The 18,283-nt window shown below is 35.8% G+C and overlaps 1 protein-coding gene across 5 annotated transcripts; it reads left to right on the top strand.

Annotated features, from left to right (window-relative positions):
• The first annotated feature begins 642 nt into the window (after positions 1–642).
• On the top strand, positions 643–18,250 carry LOC133516012 (RUN and FYVE domain-containing protein 2). 5 transcript variants are annotated; one of them, XM_061848683.1, is made up of 14 exons: positions 643–892; positions 4,183–4,361; positions 4,473–4,591; positions 4,901–5,108; positions 5,518–5,696; positions 6,215–6,351; positions 7,527–7,585; positions 7,869–7,994; positions 8,078–8,218; positions 9,542–9,639; positions 12,193–12,334; positions 13,044–13,118; positions 13,770–14,003; positions 14,973–18,250. In XM_061848683.1, the coding sequence occupies exons 1-14, from the start codon at positions 724–726 to the stop codon at positions 15,096–15,098; spliced, it is 1,992 nt and encodes a 663-aa protein (XP_061704667.1). In that variant the 5' UTR covers positions 643–723; the 3' UTR covers positions 15,099–18,250. The 5 variants fall into 5 exon arrangements, with proteins under 5 accessions (XP_061704667.1, XP_061704664.1, XP_061704665.1 ...); XM_061848680.1 differs by lacking the exon at positions 643–892 and adding an exon at positions 3,482–4,103; XM_061848681.1 differs by lacking the exon at positions 643–892 and adding an exon at positions 3,483–4,103 and having other exon boundaries at positions 4,482–4,591.
• Positions 18,251–18,283: the final 33 nt, after the last annotated feature.

Raw genomic sequence — 18,283 nt, 5'->3', positions numbered from 1 at the left:
CCCGGTAGGCCCTTTGTAAACAAACCGCCTTGATGCATCAATGTCATATTTCATTATCTGTGAAAACTTGTCGAAAAACAATTTAAGGCAGAGTAGGTATAAGTTACTCTATGGTTTATGAAAGGTGCTAGTGCTGCATTCTGGCGGCAGATATTGCAGTAATACTCCCCAAAGAGCATATAATCACTACATACTCCCTATTGTGCCGAGCGAGAGGCAGACATATGATCAAATTGTCAATTTCATTGTCCCGTCTGGATGGTTCTTCAAACACAAATGTCTTCTGTCACAGTCACATTTGTATTTCATGCTTGAGCTGAAGAGCTGATGGCCTAGTTGCCAATGCTCGTAATAAATTTTAAAAAAAAAATCTTCTGTCACAGACTGACACGTAGCGTTTGGACAATTTCTACGTTGGAGATGTTCTGTTCCACGTAGTTATTAGTTCAAATTTTATTTTTTGTTTTCACATTATTTTTACAAAATATTAACTTATTGTGGAAATTTTCAAATTTATAGGGTACGTTTTATGTATTCTAACTATACTATTTTTTAAGTACCAAGTGGTACTAAGAATAACATTATTTGCCTTTAAGTAACTGTATTAGGGTTAGAACGAAACGTTTCACAATGAAAACGTAAAAATAAACTTTTTGTTATGAATTGAATTTACTTTTTCGCAATCGTCTTAATCGAAATGTTTTTTAAAACCCGTGTGTAATTATGGCCTCCTCTAAAGAACAGAAATCAGAATTATCTCCGGCCACATCAACGGCGTCCGTAAAGGAGCCATCATTCGAGAGATCTCCATCTGTAACATCTACAAAAGAAGACAAATGGCCGGACTTACTCTTATCCAGACCCGAAAGATCTTACTTTTTCAGTTCAAAATGTAAGTACTCCGCTTATTTTACATAAGTAAATTACCTATGACGTGTACGTGAATGACATAGGAAGTCAACAATTTACATAATTACTTTGTATTATCAGTGATAAGTGAACAATACGTCAGTTGTATCTCGTAAACAATAATTTCACTATTTTTTATATGACATCATACTGTAATTATTGTAAGATACCTTGAACAACTACAGTTTTTGGTGTACTATAAAAGCCACCTTGTTCAAGCAACAATATTTGCTATTTAGACAGAGTTGTGGATGTATTTAATTATAATACTAATTGACCCTTGATAGGGCTCACTTAAATAGTATATGGCAAAATTGACCACCCTGTAACACAATCTATTTGTATATTTTGTTATGCTGAATTTTTTGGGACTTAAAAGGGGTGATAAATTGATAATGTTTGTATAGTTTTTTTTTTTTTTTTTTATTCTGGACCGTTATAGGCGTAATAATTCATAGTGCAGCTAAAAATAATTCAGTGAATAGCAATTGTGTTTAATGCAACTTTACATTATGATATCAAACCAAACATCCTTTAAATATTAAAACTTTCAACAATGTGTTTCCTTATGTCAAATAAAATGTAACTTGAATATATTTTTCTGTTAATAACCCAGACTGGTAGTACAAATGACAGAGTGAAATGGAGGAAAGGTAGCCAGGCCTTTGCTCAGCAGTGGGACACTAAATTAGGCCAATAATAATAAATTACAATATATGAGTAATTTTTATGTGAGTAGAAGCGCTGGTGGCCTAGCGGTAAGAGCGTGCAACTTGCAATCCGGAGGTCGCAAGTTCGAACCCCGACTCGTTCCAATGAGTTTTTCGGAACTTATGTACAAAATATCATTTGATATTTACTAGTCGCTTTTTTTGAAGGAAGACATTGTGAGGAAACCAGACTATGCCCAATAAGGCCTAGTTTACCCTCTAGGTTGAAAGGTCAGATGGCAGTCGGTTTCGTAGAAACTAGTGCCCATGCCAATTCTTGGGATTAGTTGCAAAGCGGACCCCACACTCCCATGAGCCATGGCAAAATGCTGGAACAACAAAAAATGCGAGGAAGGGAAGGGATATGAGTAAGTTGGATATGATTGAATTCCTTCACAATGACCTGAGTTTGATATTTCCATAGGCACCAGAATTATTTTACACCCTCTCAACATAAGTGAAAATGATACACATAATAATTATTTGCAGCAACCCGCTACTTAGTTTACACTTCATAGTATACACAATGTGACATGAGGAAACAGAAAGATTTTAACTGTGCACTTCTGAGGCCAACAGAAAGAAAAAATGTTATTTGAGTTTAAGTAAATTTATCAAAATTTTTAATGTATTTGTACATGTACATACATGAAAAGCTAATGGTTAAGTAGTGTTTTTTTTTGTAAAACCTAGTTTTTGCAAAGGTTATTTGTCTCTTTTAGACATCTATCAATAAAGATATTTAGACTACACCCCATAATGCCATCATCACCAAAAGTTGTTTTGCACTAAGTTACAATAAAATATTGTTGTTTTTAAATTGCTATTAACTCTGAAACTAGGCAAAATCCAGAAAAGTTTATATGACATTTTAGTCTCTAAATGTGATCAGGAATACACTGTTAAAATCTTTTGGTTTCCTCATGTTACACCATGTATATCCTAACTCTTTAACAATCTTCCACCCTCCATTGAATGTGTGCCAAATTTCCATACAAATCTTGTTGTTTTAAATAATACTTTGTATGGAAGTCTCTAAAAACTTGTTGTACCTTTCTGATCAGCATAATAGCTATATCTTTCTAGAATTTATTTAAAAAATAAGGCTACCTAACAAACACTGTAAATTAAATTAAATCTAATTAATCAGTCAATTGGTACCTTTACACATGTTGCGTATAACTAAATAATCTAATTCAATGGATAGTTCATCATAATACAGTGAGTAGGTAACTAAAAAAATGTCAACTATATCCATAAAAGCAATATGTCATAGTAGCATTTTTCTAGTATTGCCATACTTTGAGAAGTTCATATAAGGTACATTGGGATAATTACGAAAGTGGTCTAAACTAAACCTAAACATTCATAAACTACTGCAACACTTACCAAGGCATCTTGGTTACTTTTGCTATAGTAGAAAGTTTTTTAGTTTAGTAGATATTTGCGATTTTCAAAATTACCCCACATTGGAAATTATCCCAATGCACCTTAAGCATAATATTATAAAGGCAAAAGTGTATATCTGTCTATCAATCTGTTATCTCTTCACTCTTAGGCCACTAGACCAATTTAGATAAAATTGTTGTACCTATGGAGATAAAGAGTCCCTGGGAAGGACATAGGATAGTATTTGTCACGGTATTCATTATTCTATGGAGACGAAATCGCGGGTAGAAGCTAGTATGTATGTAAGTTATAATTTAGGTTACAGGTAAAAGTTACAATCCCTGCACATTTATATACTTTATTTTCTAAGTATTTCCACAAAGTATTCAAGAAAATTTTTGAGTACTTTTGATGTATATTTTTTTGTATTATATTATTCTTTTTTATAACTACATCTATTCCATTATAAAAGAACTACAATGGGCTTACGTAAAAAACCACTAGACAGTCCACATGCAACGTATTTCTCAACTCTGCTCAAAGATGGCAGCACAAGTTACATGTATTGATTTTTTTGCCTCCTATGTTTGGAGGTAGTCATGCTGTGGAAAATCAATATTTTATGTTCCCAATTCGGTGGAAAAGTTATTCGGAATCGTGAAAAGTAAGACGCAATTTGCAGATTTAGCAAATAGCGTGGTTCTGGCAGTTCATCCAGTTTACAGTAACTTGTGGAAATTAAGCGCTTTACCCGGTGAAATGTATTCGACAGAGTGATTCAAGATTCACCTTCGCGTGTTCGTTGTTTCGCTTGAAAGTTTATTTGCCGCTTTATTATGCGTTCGTTGACCGCGGTCCACGGGCACCCCCTGCCTGAGTTAGGCGTTCCCTCCAACATCAACCAGGGCGACGGGAACGGAGACGACATGGCCGGCGCACAAGACACCATCTATCTCTGCAACTTCCGTGTCTCGGTCGACGGAGAGTGGCTCTGTCTAAAGGAATTGCAAGACATGGAAATGCAGGATTCCTATATAAAGCCTGCCGAGCCGGGCGTTATCACCTCGCCCGACGATCCTATGCATTCTTTAATGGGTAACAAACGAGACGCATTTTGTTTACGTCAGGTTACGTTTGAGTTATCCAATTGTTACATACAATGTTTTCCTTGTAGCACGTGACCCCGTGGTCATAGAGCGCAGCAACCTGGTGAATATCTCCAAGTTGATCGTTAAGGAGCTAATCGAACAATCGCTGCGATATGGACGGATGTTGGACAGCGACCATTTGCCGCTGCACCACTTCTTCATCGTCCTCGAACATGTCATGCGTCATGGACTTAAACCGAAAAAGGTATTTTATTCGAAGGGTCTTTATAAAAAAAAAAAGATATTCAAAGAAAAGTTACTAACGGTGATACTGATACTTGTTAAAAAACAAATGGATTGTTTTTAATTTGAACAGCATTTGCAGGGTCTTCTTGGTCCTAAAAAGGAGCTATGGGATATTCTACAGATGGTTGAAAAATACTCGCCAGAAGCAGCCGATATTACCGCCAGTGTCCGAGATCTTCCAACCGTCAAGTATGTTACACGCCAACGTAAACGCAGTTTACAGTGACTTCTGAAAGAATAACAAAAATGCATACTGTATGCATAACATTATTTTAAATTTTTATACAAATGTCCGAACAACGTAATTCAAAATATTATTATACTTTCTTTCGAATGACTTCCTGTAATCACACGATAGTCGCGTTTATCGGTTGCACCCTTTTGGCAACCTCTCTTCATCAAAGCGTTTTTATGAGTAGCATGTCTCGCAAACTGATTTGTCTGTCAAGTTTGTCTCTAATTTATAGCATTACTAGCAAATGTGTTATTTATTATTAGAACCGCAATGGGCCGTGCGCGCGCCTGGCTCCGACTTGCGCTGATGCAGAAGCGCCTTGCGGACTACATGCGACTCCTGCTGGAGCATCGAGAGGACACGCTCGAGGAATACTTTGAGCCGCATGCCCTTATGCTGAACGACGAGGCCGTGATCATCACGGGGCTGCTCGTCGGTCTCAACGTCGTCGACTGCAATTTGTGTGTCAAGGTACTAACGCAATTACGTTTACGGTTTGCTCAACGCTGGCTGACTAAATTATATTACTGGAATACTTCGAGCCGCATGCTCCCTCGCTGAAAGACTAGGCCGTTATCATCACCACCCCGCTCGTGGGCTTCAACTTCGTCAATTGTAATTTGGGTATCAAGATACTAAAGTACGTATGTATACTGTTTACTCACGGCTAGTCGATTAAATAAGGTTATTGGAATTCTTCGAGCCGCATGCTTTCATGCTGAACGACGAGGCCGTTATCGTCACCGGCCTGCTCGTCGGCCTGAATGTCGTCGACCACAATCTGTGTGTCAAGGTAGCAAGCAATTAGGTTTACGGTTTACTCGCGGCCGGTCGACTAAACCGAAATGGTTCTTAGTTAAAGAATCGTACCTTGTTTTAGGAGGAAGATTTGGACAGCCAGCAAGGAGTGATTGATTTCTCGCTGTACCTCCGAGGCAGCAACTCCTCTAGCGACCTTACCACCACCACCAACAACGCCAACACGGAGCCGAAGCAGCGCCATATCAACACCATGTTAGATCAAAAGAACTACATCGAGGAACTCAATCGACATCTCAAGTGAGTTATTTTCCTCAGATGTTACACTAATTAAATAGTGCAAGTGGTTCACAACGCCTGTATCTATGAATTTATAGCATTGTTTAAAATTGTTGCGTAGCTAAATTGGTGAATATATGAAGTTGATTTGACTCGCCTGTATCGGCGGTTTGAAATTCATAAAAACCGCCGTTACACGGGCATTTAAACTTGATTTATTCCTTTATTAATGGTTCTGCTATACCTATATATTAGAGGTACATATATATGGTGAATAAATATCTGTTGTTAAATCGAACCATTTGCGAGTCGTTGATGCCTAATAGGGTGTTTTATGATTATAGATATGTCATATAATTTCATAATTATGTAGACTTAGCGAATCATCAGAAACCATTTTTTTTGTATACATTCTGGCTCATTTTTGTCACGAATATCTGTCAAAATTCACATTTTATTGGTCATCAAAAAGTTAAACAGCCCAGAAACTAATACATCATTTACAATAGCCAATAACAATCTACTTTTATACATTTTAGCGCAACGGTAGCTAATCTGCAAGCCAAAGTTGAAAGTCTGACTACAACGAACGCCTTAATGAAGGAAGACCTAGCGATTGCCAAAAACACAATGATCACTTTGGTCGAAGAGAATAATCAACTAAAACATGCATTGGGTAAGTCCGTTAATAAATGTTTGTATTATACTAAGTGCTGTGTTGTCTAATGCTGATAATTATGCAAATTACAAGTGTCCTTCAAATACTGCTGTCGTACGCACTTTGTAGTCGTAATAAAACGTAGGTAGAGTGCATGCGAATAATGCGCATTTGTACGAGTATTAAATAGACATTTTATTCGTGTTGTGACAAAATCCGCTGACAGAATCACGACACATGTACCTAAGGTCAAGGAAATTTATACTTACGGCACTTTCAGCCGTGTCAATTGTTAGAATGATCATTGTGCCAAAGTACAGGCAGCAAAACTATTATATTCATGCAGGGATGCTAATGCCAAGCTAATAGTTTTGCGGAGTTTAGGTAGAAATTGGCCCAAGTTTGTCTACATTCTTTACTTTAGTTATGTACTTAAGTAACTACAAATCCAAGTTTTAAAATAGAATAGTTTTGTTTTTGTCAATTAAGCGTTACTTTTCATCACAACATAATATAAATATAATCGACAGTTCACTAACGACGACATTCATCAACTAGCCGGAAAAACTCGCTTGATTTGTGCACAAGCCTAATATAATAAAATAAAAAGATTAATAAGATTGAAGAAGAAAAGATTAAAAAAGACTTCATCAATCATATTCGTTAGCCACACAAGACGTTATAATTGCTAGTAATGCTGGTATGTCTTATAACAGTTATAACAGTAACAGTCTTCCAAATACTGGTTGTCCCTTTCACGTGTGTTTTGGCGATATTTTAATTATTCCTCGAATTCGCGTGTCTGTCGGGCGCAAACTCATCAAACTAATGAGCCAGCGCATATCAAAATCGCGATGCGAATAACAATACACGGATAGAGGACAGTAGATAAGACACCTTGCAGTCTAACACTTCCCATGACTCACGCGGTTTAGTAGGCATTAGTATGCTGGAGTTGTCGCACGTATTTTGATGTCCGTCAATTCTGCGCTCGGCCCGTTATGCTCTATCGCTTACGTTAAATGGGCAATACCACGGCAAAAAATCAAACGCGTCCGACCTTTTGGACGAGGTCTTGTGAGTTAGCTAATAATAGATTAGTGTTATTTTGTGCCCGGTTTTAGACTTTTTGTGACTTATTGGAAGTGTGTTTATTTATGTGCCGCGCTATAACACGTGTTCTTTTTGTCCAGGTCAAGACATCAACAAAGATAGTAGGATGAAAGTAACTGAGCTTCAGTCGGATGAAGAGGTGAGGATAGTGAAATATTGCGAAATATGTATTAATGCTTAAAATGCAACTTAAACAAATGTAAACAAGTAGATTGGTGATGTCATTACAACGTCACTAAGCGTCGTCTTTCGTTATTATTATTGCTGTTTATCATATACAACACGTACTCATATAAACAAGAACTAGCTACTATACTTATTATTTATTACATAAACCTGTAAAAAAATAATAGAAGAATAAAATAGGCTGTGTTGTAGACACAACATAAAATATAAATAATGAATCATATTAATGTTTTCAGGAGAAACGCAGTGTCAAGAGTGTCACGTCTGATAAGACTAAGAACGAAAAAGATAGCGAATTAGGTCGAGTACTGGAGGAAGAAAGAAAGAAAAATGTGGAGCTGCAAAGAGAACTGGATTTACAGGTATATAAATAAATATTTTTATTTTATTTTATAAAAAGGAATTTCCACCGCCAATCACTTATTATAACTTATTTATTTTACAGATTTCATTAAAAGCTGAGATGGAGGTAGCTATGAAATTATTGGAAAAAGACATACATGATAAACAAGACACAATAATATCTCTACGACGACAACTTGATGATATCAAATTAATTAATTTGGAAATGTACAAAAAATTACAGGTAAGCCACCTTAACTCGCTTAAAATTATAAATTCGAATGCATGAGCTTAATTAGGGTAATTACTTAGTGTAACAAACTATAAAAAGCCAGGACTTAACATAACCCATTTCTGATTATTATTTCTTGATCATTAAGCAATAGTTTAGCATTAGTACCTTATACATAGAGAAGCCATTCTCGGAAGAAATCACCATAACATTAACATTGACCTCTAAATTGGCGTGTATTAGCTCTCTCCTCATTATGTTCGGAGTGTCGAGTCGAGTGTTGCCCAGAGTTCGCACAGTTGTAACAATGGCAGATAAGAACGGCGCTCACGAAGGCCGCTCATTGAGCGTGGGCGCAGAGATGCATGTCTCCCGCCCATGCGTTCTCATTAGCTTATTGACTAATACTTACTCAATTAAATTAAACGTTTGATATCATCTTCATTTTAATAATATAAAAACTTATCTATTTGTTTCATTCTGTAACTACTTGTATATTTACTTTTTATATTAATGTATATATTTGACTTATTTATTAGATTTTTATTGTTTATATATGTAGAATTCGTACCGTTTATCATATATATATATATTAACTCGCCTTATACTAATAAAATGGTGTATTTATCTATGCCGCGCTTGTCGTACGGAAGGAGTGCGAGATGGAATTGACGCAGAAGGGCGAAATCGTGGCCAGGCTGCAAGACAAGGCCGAGCAAATCGGCAAAATACTCAGCAACATTGAGAAATATAACCACTTCCTAGGACCCGACCACGACCTGGTCAAAGCGCTCAGATCTCCCACTACTAACGAGAATAATTTTGGCGAAAAGTTAGAGAAACTCAAAACTGATAACTTAGGTCAAAAGAGCTCGAAGGCCAAGGACGAAGGCCCGCCTAATAAAAAACTGAACCTCCAGGAAATACCACCGTTTCGACGAGCCACTAGCAAAGATAAACCTATTGCCCAAATGAGAGAACAGCTTTAATAATTCCAATAAACTATTTATCTTCTTAAATGATATTGTACAAATTATCGTTCTGGTTATACTGAGCTCGTCGTAGATTGTTACTGTTACATTGAGGTGGTATTTCCTAATTAAACCGCAATATCAATGTACTTTAACAATATTTCTTAAAATGATATATATATTTACTAACGATTATAAATAACAGTACCCATGTTCAACGTTTAGAGAGCATATACTCTCATCTTAAAATAATCATGATATGTCATGCTTAGACTGTATATTTTCGCTTGTTACTAACAATTTTGAACGCACTATGAACTAAATGTTATTTTAATGCAGCTAAATTTTAATGGCCTTGTTTTAGGAATGTGAAAGTTCCTTGAAACATAAAACAGAGCTAATAGCCAAATTGGAAGCAAAGACTGAATCAATGGGCAGCACGATACATCAGCTTGATGAGAAGTAGGTTCCAAACATTTTACTATAACAGCATCAGGCTGCGGGAGGCCGCGATCTGCGGCGGACTAGAGACCTCAACACCGCAAGGTCACATTGCCGTGGAAATGCTTTCATTGTTTCTCGTCCGCGGCCGGCCAGCCTTCCGTCAATAAGAGTGCCTAGACTTACGCTATCCATTGTACTATTCATGTATGTAACGCTTGACATATCAATATTGGAAGCACTTAGGTGTGCCGCAATGCACAGCTTGCGTGAGGTTGACTAGCGTCGTAGGTAACTCTTTCGACCTTCGGTATTGGCAAACCCCCACAATTTGTGTACAATGTTTTGATAGTATATTTTTGGACTATGTAACTGGATTGGACTGTAAGGGTTTTTACACGGAGGCCATGCTACTATTGCTTTAGCTTCTCGTTGCTGTGATTATACGATCTTCTGGTTGTTATATTTCAATGAGACATATTACGTTATTTGTATTAAGTTTGATTAACTTAAATAATTATAAGATCTGTTTAGCAGATTCTACTAAATTCGTTAAAATATATTTTACTTATCTATTGAGCTATAAGATGCATTATTATTTAATACTAAATTAACAAAAATGTTTGATGATTGTTAGGCGTACAATAAAATAATAGGGGCATTATTAAACATGATGTAGAAAACTAAAATTATTTTGTAAAATTAACTATAGATATAGTTGTATTTACAGTATTATTATTGTACCTTGCTAAATCGACGAGCTATTAATTGTAGGGATGGTTTGATCTCATTCGGTTGAATTATAAAAACTCAATTATACTTAGCACTTACTGATTATATCTAATGTGATCAAAATGCTTGATATTCTTAAGCAAATGTGAAGGAATCCAGTGATAGTTGAGATTCCTATTCATAGTTTTGTAATTCCGAGATACTAGCTATGTAAAATTATATTTATAATAAAGCATATTCAGTCGCATACTGTATTTTATTGAATACCACAATACTTGCTTGTTTTTTTTATGTTAATTGTGTAGGTTTGCCACTACCTTCTTTGTGTTTGCATGCGTTTATGAGTGATGGTCCCTACTCTTCGGGTTAAGAATTAGAATTGCAAATTAACTTTCTAACCATATATTTTCAAGTACCTAAGTATTATTTTTAGAAAAAATGTTGATTATGTTGCATTTTTGAATTATGTGCAGTGGTCATGAATATGTTCGATACATAGACACACCCAACAGTCATTACACTTATGATTATTAATCAAAATCATACGCATGTTTATTTCATACGCCTATAAAATAGAATATTATTCTAACTTGAAATGGATTTTGATCGAACAATTCATATGAGGAATAGGTTTTTGATAATACCTACCACTCAATAATTAATAACTAGTAATTACCCATTGTTTTAATAACAGTTGATCATCAGTTTGGGTACCTATATTTAATTGGTGAAACTAATTAATTATAGGTAATGATAATAGGGCTGAATCAGCTAGACCACTTACCCAGAGCTACATAGGCAACAAGTACTTGTTATTATTATATAATTTGCAAAGCTGCCATAAAATAAAATTAGCTAGAAAATAATTGCAATACACGTTGTTTTGTTAATACAATCTCTCATTATTTCAATGATACTGTTGTGGTTCATTTTGGTAATCATGCCTATGCTAATTTAGGTAGCTATAAATACTTATATGAGGAAGAAAAAGAAATTCCTAATATATTACCCACATATGATGATCAGTATGTCTTAATTTAACATAAATGTTTGTATGGAATACACACAATGCATTTGGTACCACGAAAACAAAATCAGGAAAGAACTCACTGGCAATTAGACCTTCAGCTATGTGAGCTGTAAAGGTAATTGATGACTACAAAGAAAAGTAGAAATTGTTTCCATAGTTACCACACGTGCGAATATTTAACAAGGCAGAAAAATTCGACTATGAGTAGTCAATCAAATCAGTTCCACAAAGCACAGTCGACGTCAAAGGATGTTTACATTTTTCGCCTTATTACAAATGAGTAACGTGCAAAAGTGTAAACATTTCTTTAATGTCGACTGTCCCTATGTAGGTATAATACATACCTACTCCTCCATCTATTATATCGAGATGCTGCATCAAGCTCATTGTAAGTGCAAGTAGTTTCCGCAAATTCTTCTGGCGCTGCAGATCATAATAGACCGATTATACTTAACTATATGGCTCAGTTGTTAGCTTATTTTATGAACCAAACTCTTCAATCCTTCACGAAATTCAAATCACAAAGCGTGCTAGATAGCTTCCTAAAATTATCGCTAGCTTACTCTGATGATTAAATGAATCGCAGTGCCAGCAGGAACTACGGTACCTACCTATATGGGGGCATGGCGCAAAAGCGGGGAAATGGGGATTTAAACTGTGTTAAACAGAGAGCATATCGCGAACCACATCGTTATTTCGCCTATTTACCTCTCTAACGCTCGAATTTGCAAAAGCGATAGAGGGGCAGGTAATGAAAGTTTGATTTTCGCTGTAGACTTCAGGTCCCTAAATATAATAAGATACACGTACAGGTTAAAGGAAGATAAGGCTGCTAGAAAAAGTTTGGAAGAGAGCGCCCGGTCACTGGGGCAGAAGGCTGCGGCCGCGGAGACGAGAGCAGTGACCGCCGAGGGGGATCTGAGGATAGAACGCGAGTGGAGGACTTCGCTACAGGTATACTTACGTAATGAATACGCCCTGTTAGAGAAGTATTTTTGCCGATTTCCTCAGTCGATAACTGGCTGTTACTAGGTGTCAGTTCTGTTATTTATTCTGTGTGGAACATAAATCTCAAGAGCCTCTATGCTATGGGTTTTAAACTTTTAATCTCTTGATGAAGCACGTATAATAAATATTATCATAGCTGGGCACCATTAATCCCTGAACGCATAACTAAAATTGCATTGTTGCGATGCTTACGATAGTGATCTACTTATAATTGAAAATGACCTGACATTCTACAGTCAATAAAAAAAAATGGCGCACTACAAATGCCTTTTGTAACATGTCAGAATTTTTTGGATATTTGAATGATTATTTTTATATTGTTTTATTTTAATGGATTGAATTTTAATTCGACGTAATTATATGAATTACCCTTTTGTCATGTAAAAAATGTAAATTAATGAATAAAGGAATTTGAATATATGAATTGTTAGTTTGGGTTCTAGAAGTTAACAGGTTAGATACAAAAACCCGGCCAAGAGCGTGTTGAGCCACTCTCAGTGTAGGGTTCCGTATTTGCCCGTCTGTCACAATACGGGGGAGATTAATGAAAGAATGTTGGGGTTCACATGTTCTAATGCTAAAATGCAAAATATTGAATAAATGCAATTTGTAATAGTACCTATATATAGAAAAATAAGTTATTTTTGTATTACAGGAGTCGATGATACGTGACCGAGACAAAATATCAATGTTGACACAAGAAGTAGAATCTCTCAAATCTATTGGACAGGTGAGCTTGTAATAGTGTAAAGCCCTAACCCAAATATGACACTACACTTTGTTTTCAATTTTAGTTATATTAAGTGCAAAATTGATTAAATATATTTTCATAATTATAGCTCTAGCAGCAAGCATTTTTTAAATTTTTGCTCGATTGATTTCGAGAAACAGTGACAGTCATTGGCACCCAAAAAAAATTACGTGTCTATGCTAACAAGGTCATGTAATTTAAACAGTTAAAACCGACCATCCGACATGAATTACGTACCATTAATAACGCCGATAATATGCGAAAATATGCTGAATATTGCGATAATAAGGGCTCACATTTGCCTGCTGTTAGTGGTGGACATATATCAGACAGTATGTTCTGCATGTATTTACCAACCCTGAATAATATATTTTTAAACAATACTTAATAATCTTTGAACTTAATATAGTTAAAATTTAAAAACAAAATGTCTTCTTATTTGCCAATCCTGTACTTACATAATACGGCACCAGTCAACTTGCAGCTGTACCAAAGTTACGGACTTAAACTCTCACCACTGGCGTAATGCCATATGAACCTATGTATTAACTCTTTATTTCACAGAACACACAAAGCCATAAATATAGCACAGGCACAAATTTTTCATGAATACTTAATTTTCTCTTCCAGAAATATCTATCCCTACAAGAAGAACAACACATACTCAAGACCCAATATAGCGAAGCTCAGAAAACCTTAGAAGAAGTTGGTGCGACGTTAAGCGAGAACAAGCTACAGTTAGCCGAATTGTTAGAGAAGGAAGCCTTGACGGCATCCGCCGATGACACGCCGAACTGGACCTGCGACAAGGACGCGACGGTCTGCACGGCCTGTGCCAAAGAGTTTACGATAGCGAGGCGGAAAGTAAGCATTTCCTTTTATGAAATAACTAAGGAACTCATATTTATCGAAGAAGAATCGGCTTGGGCCTATCTCATGATTCCATTACAGCATCTCCGCATCTCGGATGTTTTCGGTTACAATCGTTGACAGACTTTTTTCCCGAATGGAGTAGTTTGAGTGCGTTCGTTTATCGTCTTCACCCTGTCGGGGAAAGAACGAAACCAGTTAAAGAAGTTTTTGCTCGGTTTGCCTTGACATACATTTTTATTTTAGTGGCATAATGGGATTCTGCTCTGATAGGTAGCGAACCTAATTCAATTGTCATTACGCCCTTGTTGTTATCAGAATATTTTTTCTTGTTCAAATATGCGTGCAAGCATACTCGTTGCTTGGTCCGTTTATAACTTAATACATACCTATACCTAATTAGACTATCTAGTCAATGAGACAATGATATAATTTTAACTAACAACAAAAGATCGGTTTAATAGCCGGGGCCATCCTCGAGAATGAAATTATGAATTCAAACTTGAATTTAATATCTAATTATGTCATATCAAGTTTTTATAGGGTCCGTGCGCGCTGGAGGTTCTGAGGGCATACCGCCAACATCGAAAAATCGAAATCCTCTTTTTATTTGTTATCTACCTACCTCTTTACCGGTCTTGCATATTCCAGCGATAGAAAGCGTTTTTCGTAGATTCGTTTTTCGCGGGTGGGCCTCTGCTACCTTGTGACTTCATTTGAAAACTTTAACTTGACGTTGTAAATTCACGCCAATATACACATGCTGCCAACTACAGTTCACGTGCGCTCCCCTGTGCATCGTAGGGTCTCCCATCTTGTAGCCTAAATCGAAAACATAAACTTGACATTTACGCTTCGAGCCAACAAACAGGGAGGCTTCTCTGATACTCGTTAGAGTTCATGTGTGATCCATATTAGTCTAAAAAGCACTAAGACTAATTAGCTAGTATTGTTTGTTTCCAGCACCACTGCAGACGCTGCGGCCACATATTCTGCAGCGCGTGCAGCGACAAGGCCGTGGCGTTGGCCGGCAACACCAGGCCCGTGCGCGTGTGCGACGCCTGCTACGCCGAGGTCAGGTTAACGTAGCCGTAGCTTTAGCTTATCTAGGTTACTATTCAATTCGTAGGACTGACCAAATAACCGTTGGACTTATATGGAAAAACGATTTTTTAAGCCGTAATTATTTACACGTCTTGGAGTGACAGAATAAACTCAGAGGTTTACTTAATGGAAGCGTCTATCAACACTCAACTGGCAGCGATGCATAATATCGAGAGTATGCCCTAATGTATTGTATTAGGGCATACGAGTGTTATGTATTGTAAAAAGGGGGTTTGCGAGTTCTTTGGTCAGTGAAGAAAACAAGTCCATACTCAAGTGTTCATTGAGAATATACCAACGATTTTAAAAAATGCAGCTAGATTAACCATATTTTGATCTAGTACTAAAGTAAAATACTGCCCTGCCAAGCCAATCAACGGTATCTTAAATCAAAATTGAATGCAAACGTATATATACTTTTTATTTCTTAATTCTTAAAATTCATAATTCAAGCTCATTTTCAACCTCTTTAGTCTTTGAGATACTGCCATTGGGCTTATAAGGGCAGTATAGGTACGTATTAATAAGATTTTATATAGTCTAGCCATAAATTCTGTTACAAATATAATCGTCTACTATGGCTATTAATAGACCCCGCTATCGGAGGTGCAAAATGGTAGCTGTCTAGTTCTTAGGGATAGGTAAAAATATTTATGATGTCGATATCGATACTTGATTTTTCTGTACAATTATTTTATTTGTGTATAATTACCATTTATGTGACTACAATTTAACATGTTTTTGGGATCCATGATAATCGTAAACATTAGAAATATAAACCGTTATTAGTACAACAAAAAAGCTATTGTTGCTATTTTACTTTTCTTATACTTTGTGTTGCAGGGCAGTGCATGAACGCTCTTGAGATCAACCTTTTCAATAGAGGTTAATACTGGCCGCTTATACTGATAATAAGTTACTTACGTCAATAGATAATCAATGTCATCTTACAACAATATCTTCGATTATTTAGCTGTGTTTACAAGCATATTTCATTCGAATACAATATTTTATATAATAGAAAATGGAGTCACTTCTTGCAGAACACCCTGATCTCCAGCAATAAACCTAAGAAAAAATTTACTGTACCATTTGCAGTGTACACATTATTTCCAGATATTGGAATATTAAGAAGCAAATGGAGTCGAAATCCCATCAAGAGAAAATCCACAACGTATGTCCTACTCATATTGATCATTTAATAACACGTTAATTAAAGTCTTAGACTATCATTATGGTAAAGAAAAATTATCGACATATAGCTATAATCATCGACATGTAGCAAGTATTTAAAAATATTTTTTACCCATCCCTAAGAATGGCTCCAAAATTGGCAGCTACCATTTTGCACCTCCGATAGCGGGGTCTAGCTATTAATTAAAAGAAGTTAGTTTTTTAAATTATTTTATGTAGGTAGTCTGGCTAGCCAAATATTGTTGACAGATTTTTCCTTGATGTATCACCAATTGTCTATGATTAAAAAAAACCTAAAGGCTGTTGTCAATTTATGTCATTCATTCAAATTGTTCGAGGTTTATAAGGGGTTTATTTTAAATAATATTAAAAATGACTATGCCGAGTGGGGTCGGGAAACTATTATTTAAGCTTGTAAATAATTACGACAATGTGTGAAGTTGACGTGAAGCGTTACAACGCTATACATAGCGAAAAACTGTTATATTTACAAGTCGTAAACGATTTAGTAGGTTGGTGCTCTATTACTATTTTGATACTTTAAGTACCTACTGGAAAATATCAATGAAATCCAAACATTGGAACGTAACGAGTTACTGAAAACCAATATTTAGAAGACATCTGTGGAGTAAAGTGACTGGTCAGTAGTAATTTGATTTAACAATATACAATATATAAAAATATCTTGGCAAAACATGTCTATATATGTCTTTATATTTTACGTAGTGGTAGAAATTATAAATAAATAAAATAAAAAATAAAAATCATTTATTTCGGACGACACAATCCATATTTTGTAAGCTGACTTTGAGTGCACGTCAACGTATTGGGAGCGTGCACGACTGTCACGCAACCTAGCGTCCGCAATTATAGGGGAAAACGTCAATTCACTACATCTTATAAAACTACTCCAAAACTAAAAACTACTGAACGGATTTTCATACGACTTTCATCTATCAATAGAGTGATTCTTGAGGAAGGCTTAAGTATATAACTTGTTAAGGTTTTGTGTAAATTGTTTGAAATATAACGATGTTGTCGGAAAAAATCACGTTGGCTAGGAGCTTTAATCGAAAACGCTGCCTAATCCGTTTGAGCTATAACAACACAATGTATGGTGGGGTTGTTTCTCATTCATAGGTCTACGAAAAAGTCCGCGATGTGAAATGTCTATCTTTTAAGGATAACTTACTATATCCATTCTTAACTTCTAGAAAAAGATCACGTAATATGTGGCATTTGCAAAGCTATTTACATGGATACATTATTAACAATTATCAAAATAAATACGTTAGTTATATTAAGCATTTCATACAGATTGCAATGGTCCCTTACACCATACAATTTAAATGAATATTTCAGGAGTAATCGTAAATCGAAGTTTCATTTCGAGCCATATAATTGTACGAAATGTTAAAGACGCTATCCGCAGTTAGTTCAAATTTTTACCACCTTATGCGCTGGGATCGCTTTACTTACCCCCACCACGCACTTCGCACGGTCCCAATATTTAACTGATTTCCTTAGGTACCTTAAGTGTGCACAGAAAATCAAAAATATGTTCTAGTATCAACACTAACTCCTACTACACAAAGTGTAACCAGATTTTTTTAATTTCGCGCCTAAAATTTGTGTAAGATTTCGGTAGCCAGACTCTAAGATATAAGGAACCTACTAAATAAATAATACAATAAATAAACTTTGTATTAAGCGTGCCAGTCTCACTAAAATACGTACCATATCTTACGTATATAAAGTTTGTTTAATAAGCCTTTATTATATCATTGTTGTTCTATACAGTTTACATTGTAACAGAACGTATGGCTAGACCAAATAGTTCGATTATGGGAGCCTACTGTATAGGGAATTTAATTATGAGAGCATATTTTCTTTACCATAGTTAAATTTTTAAGAGCTGACGCGAGATTTGTACTGAATTGTCAATATTTTCAATAAAAAATCCGCACCAGCTTTAG

This window comes from Cydia pomonella, chromosome 3, assembly GCF_033807575.1.
Source record: "Cydia pomonella isolate Wapato2018A chromosome 3, ilCydPomo1, whole genome shotgun sequence".
Lineage (NCBI taxonomy): Eukaryota > Metazoa > Arthropoda > Insecta > Lepidoptera > Tortricidae > Cydia > Cydia pomonella.
The sequence above is the reverse complement of the archived record's forward strand: the minus strand, read 5'-3'. Positions and strand labels throughout refer to the sequence as shown.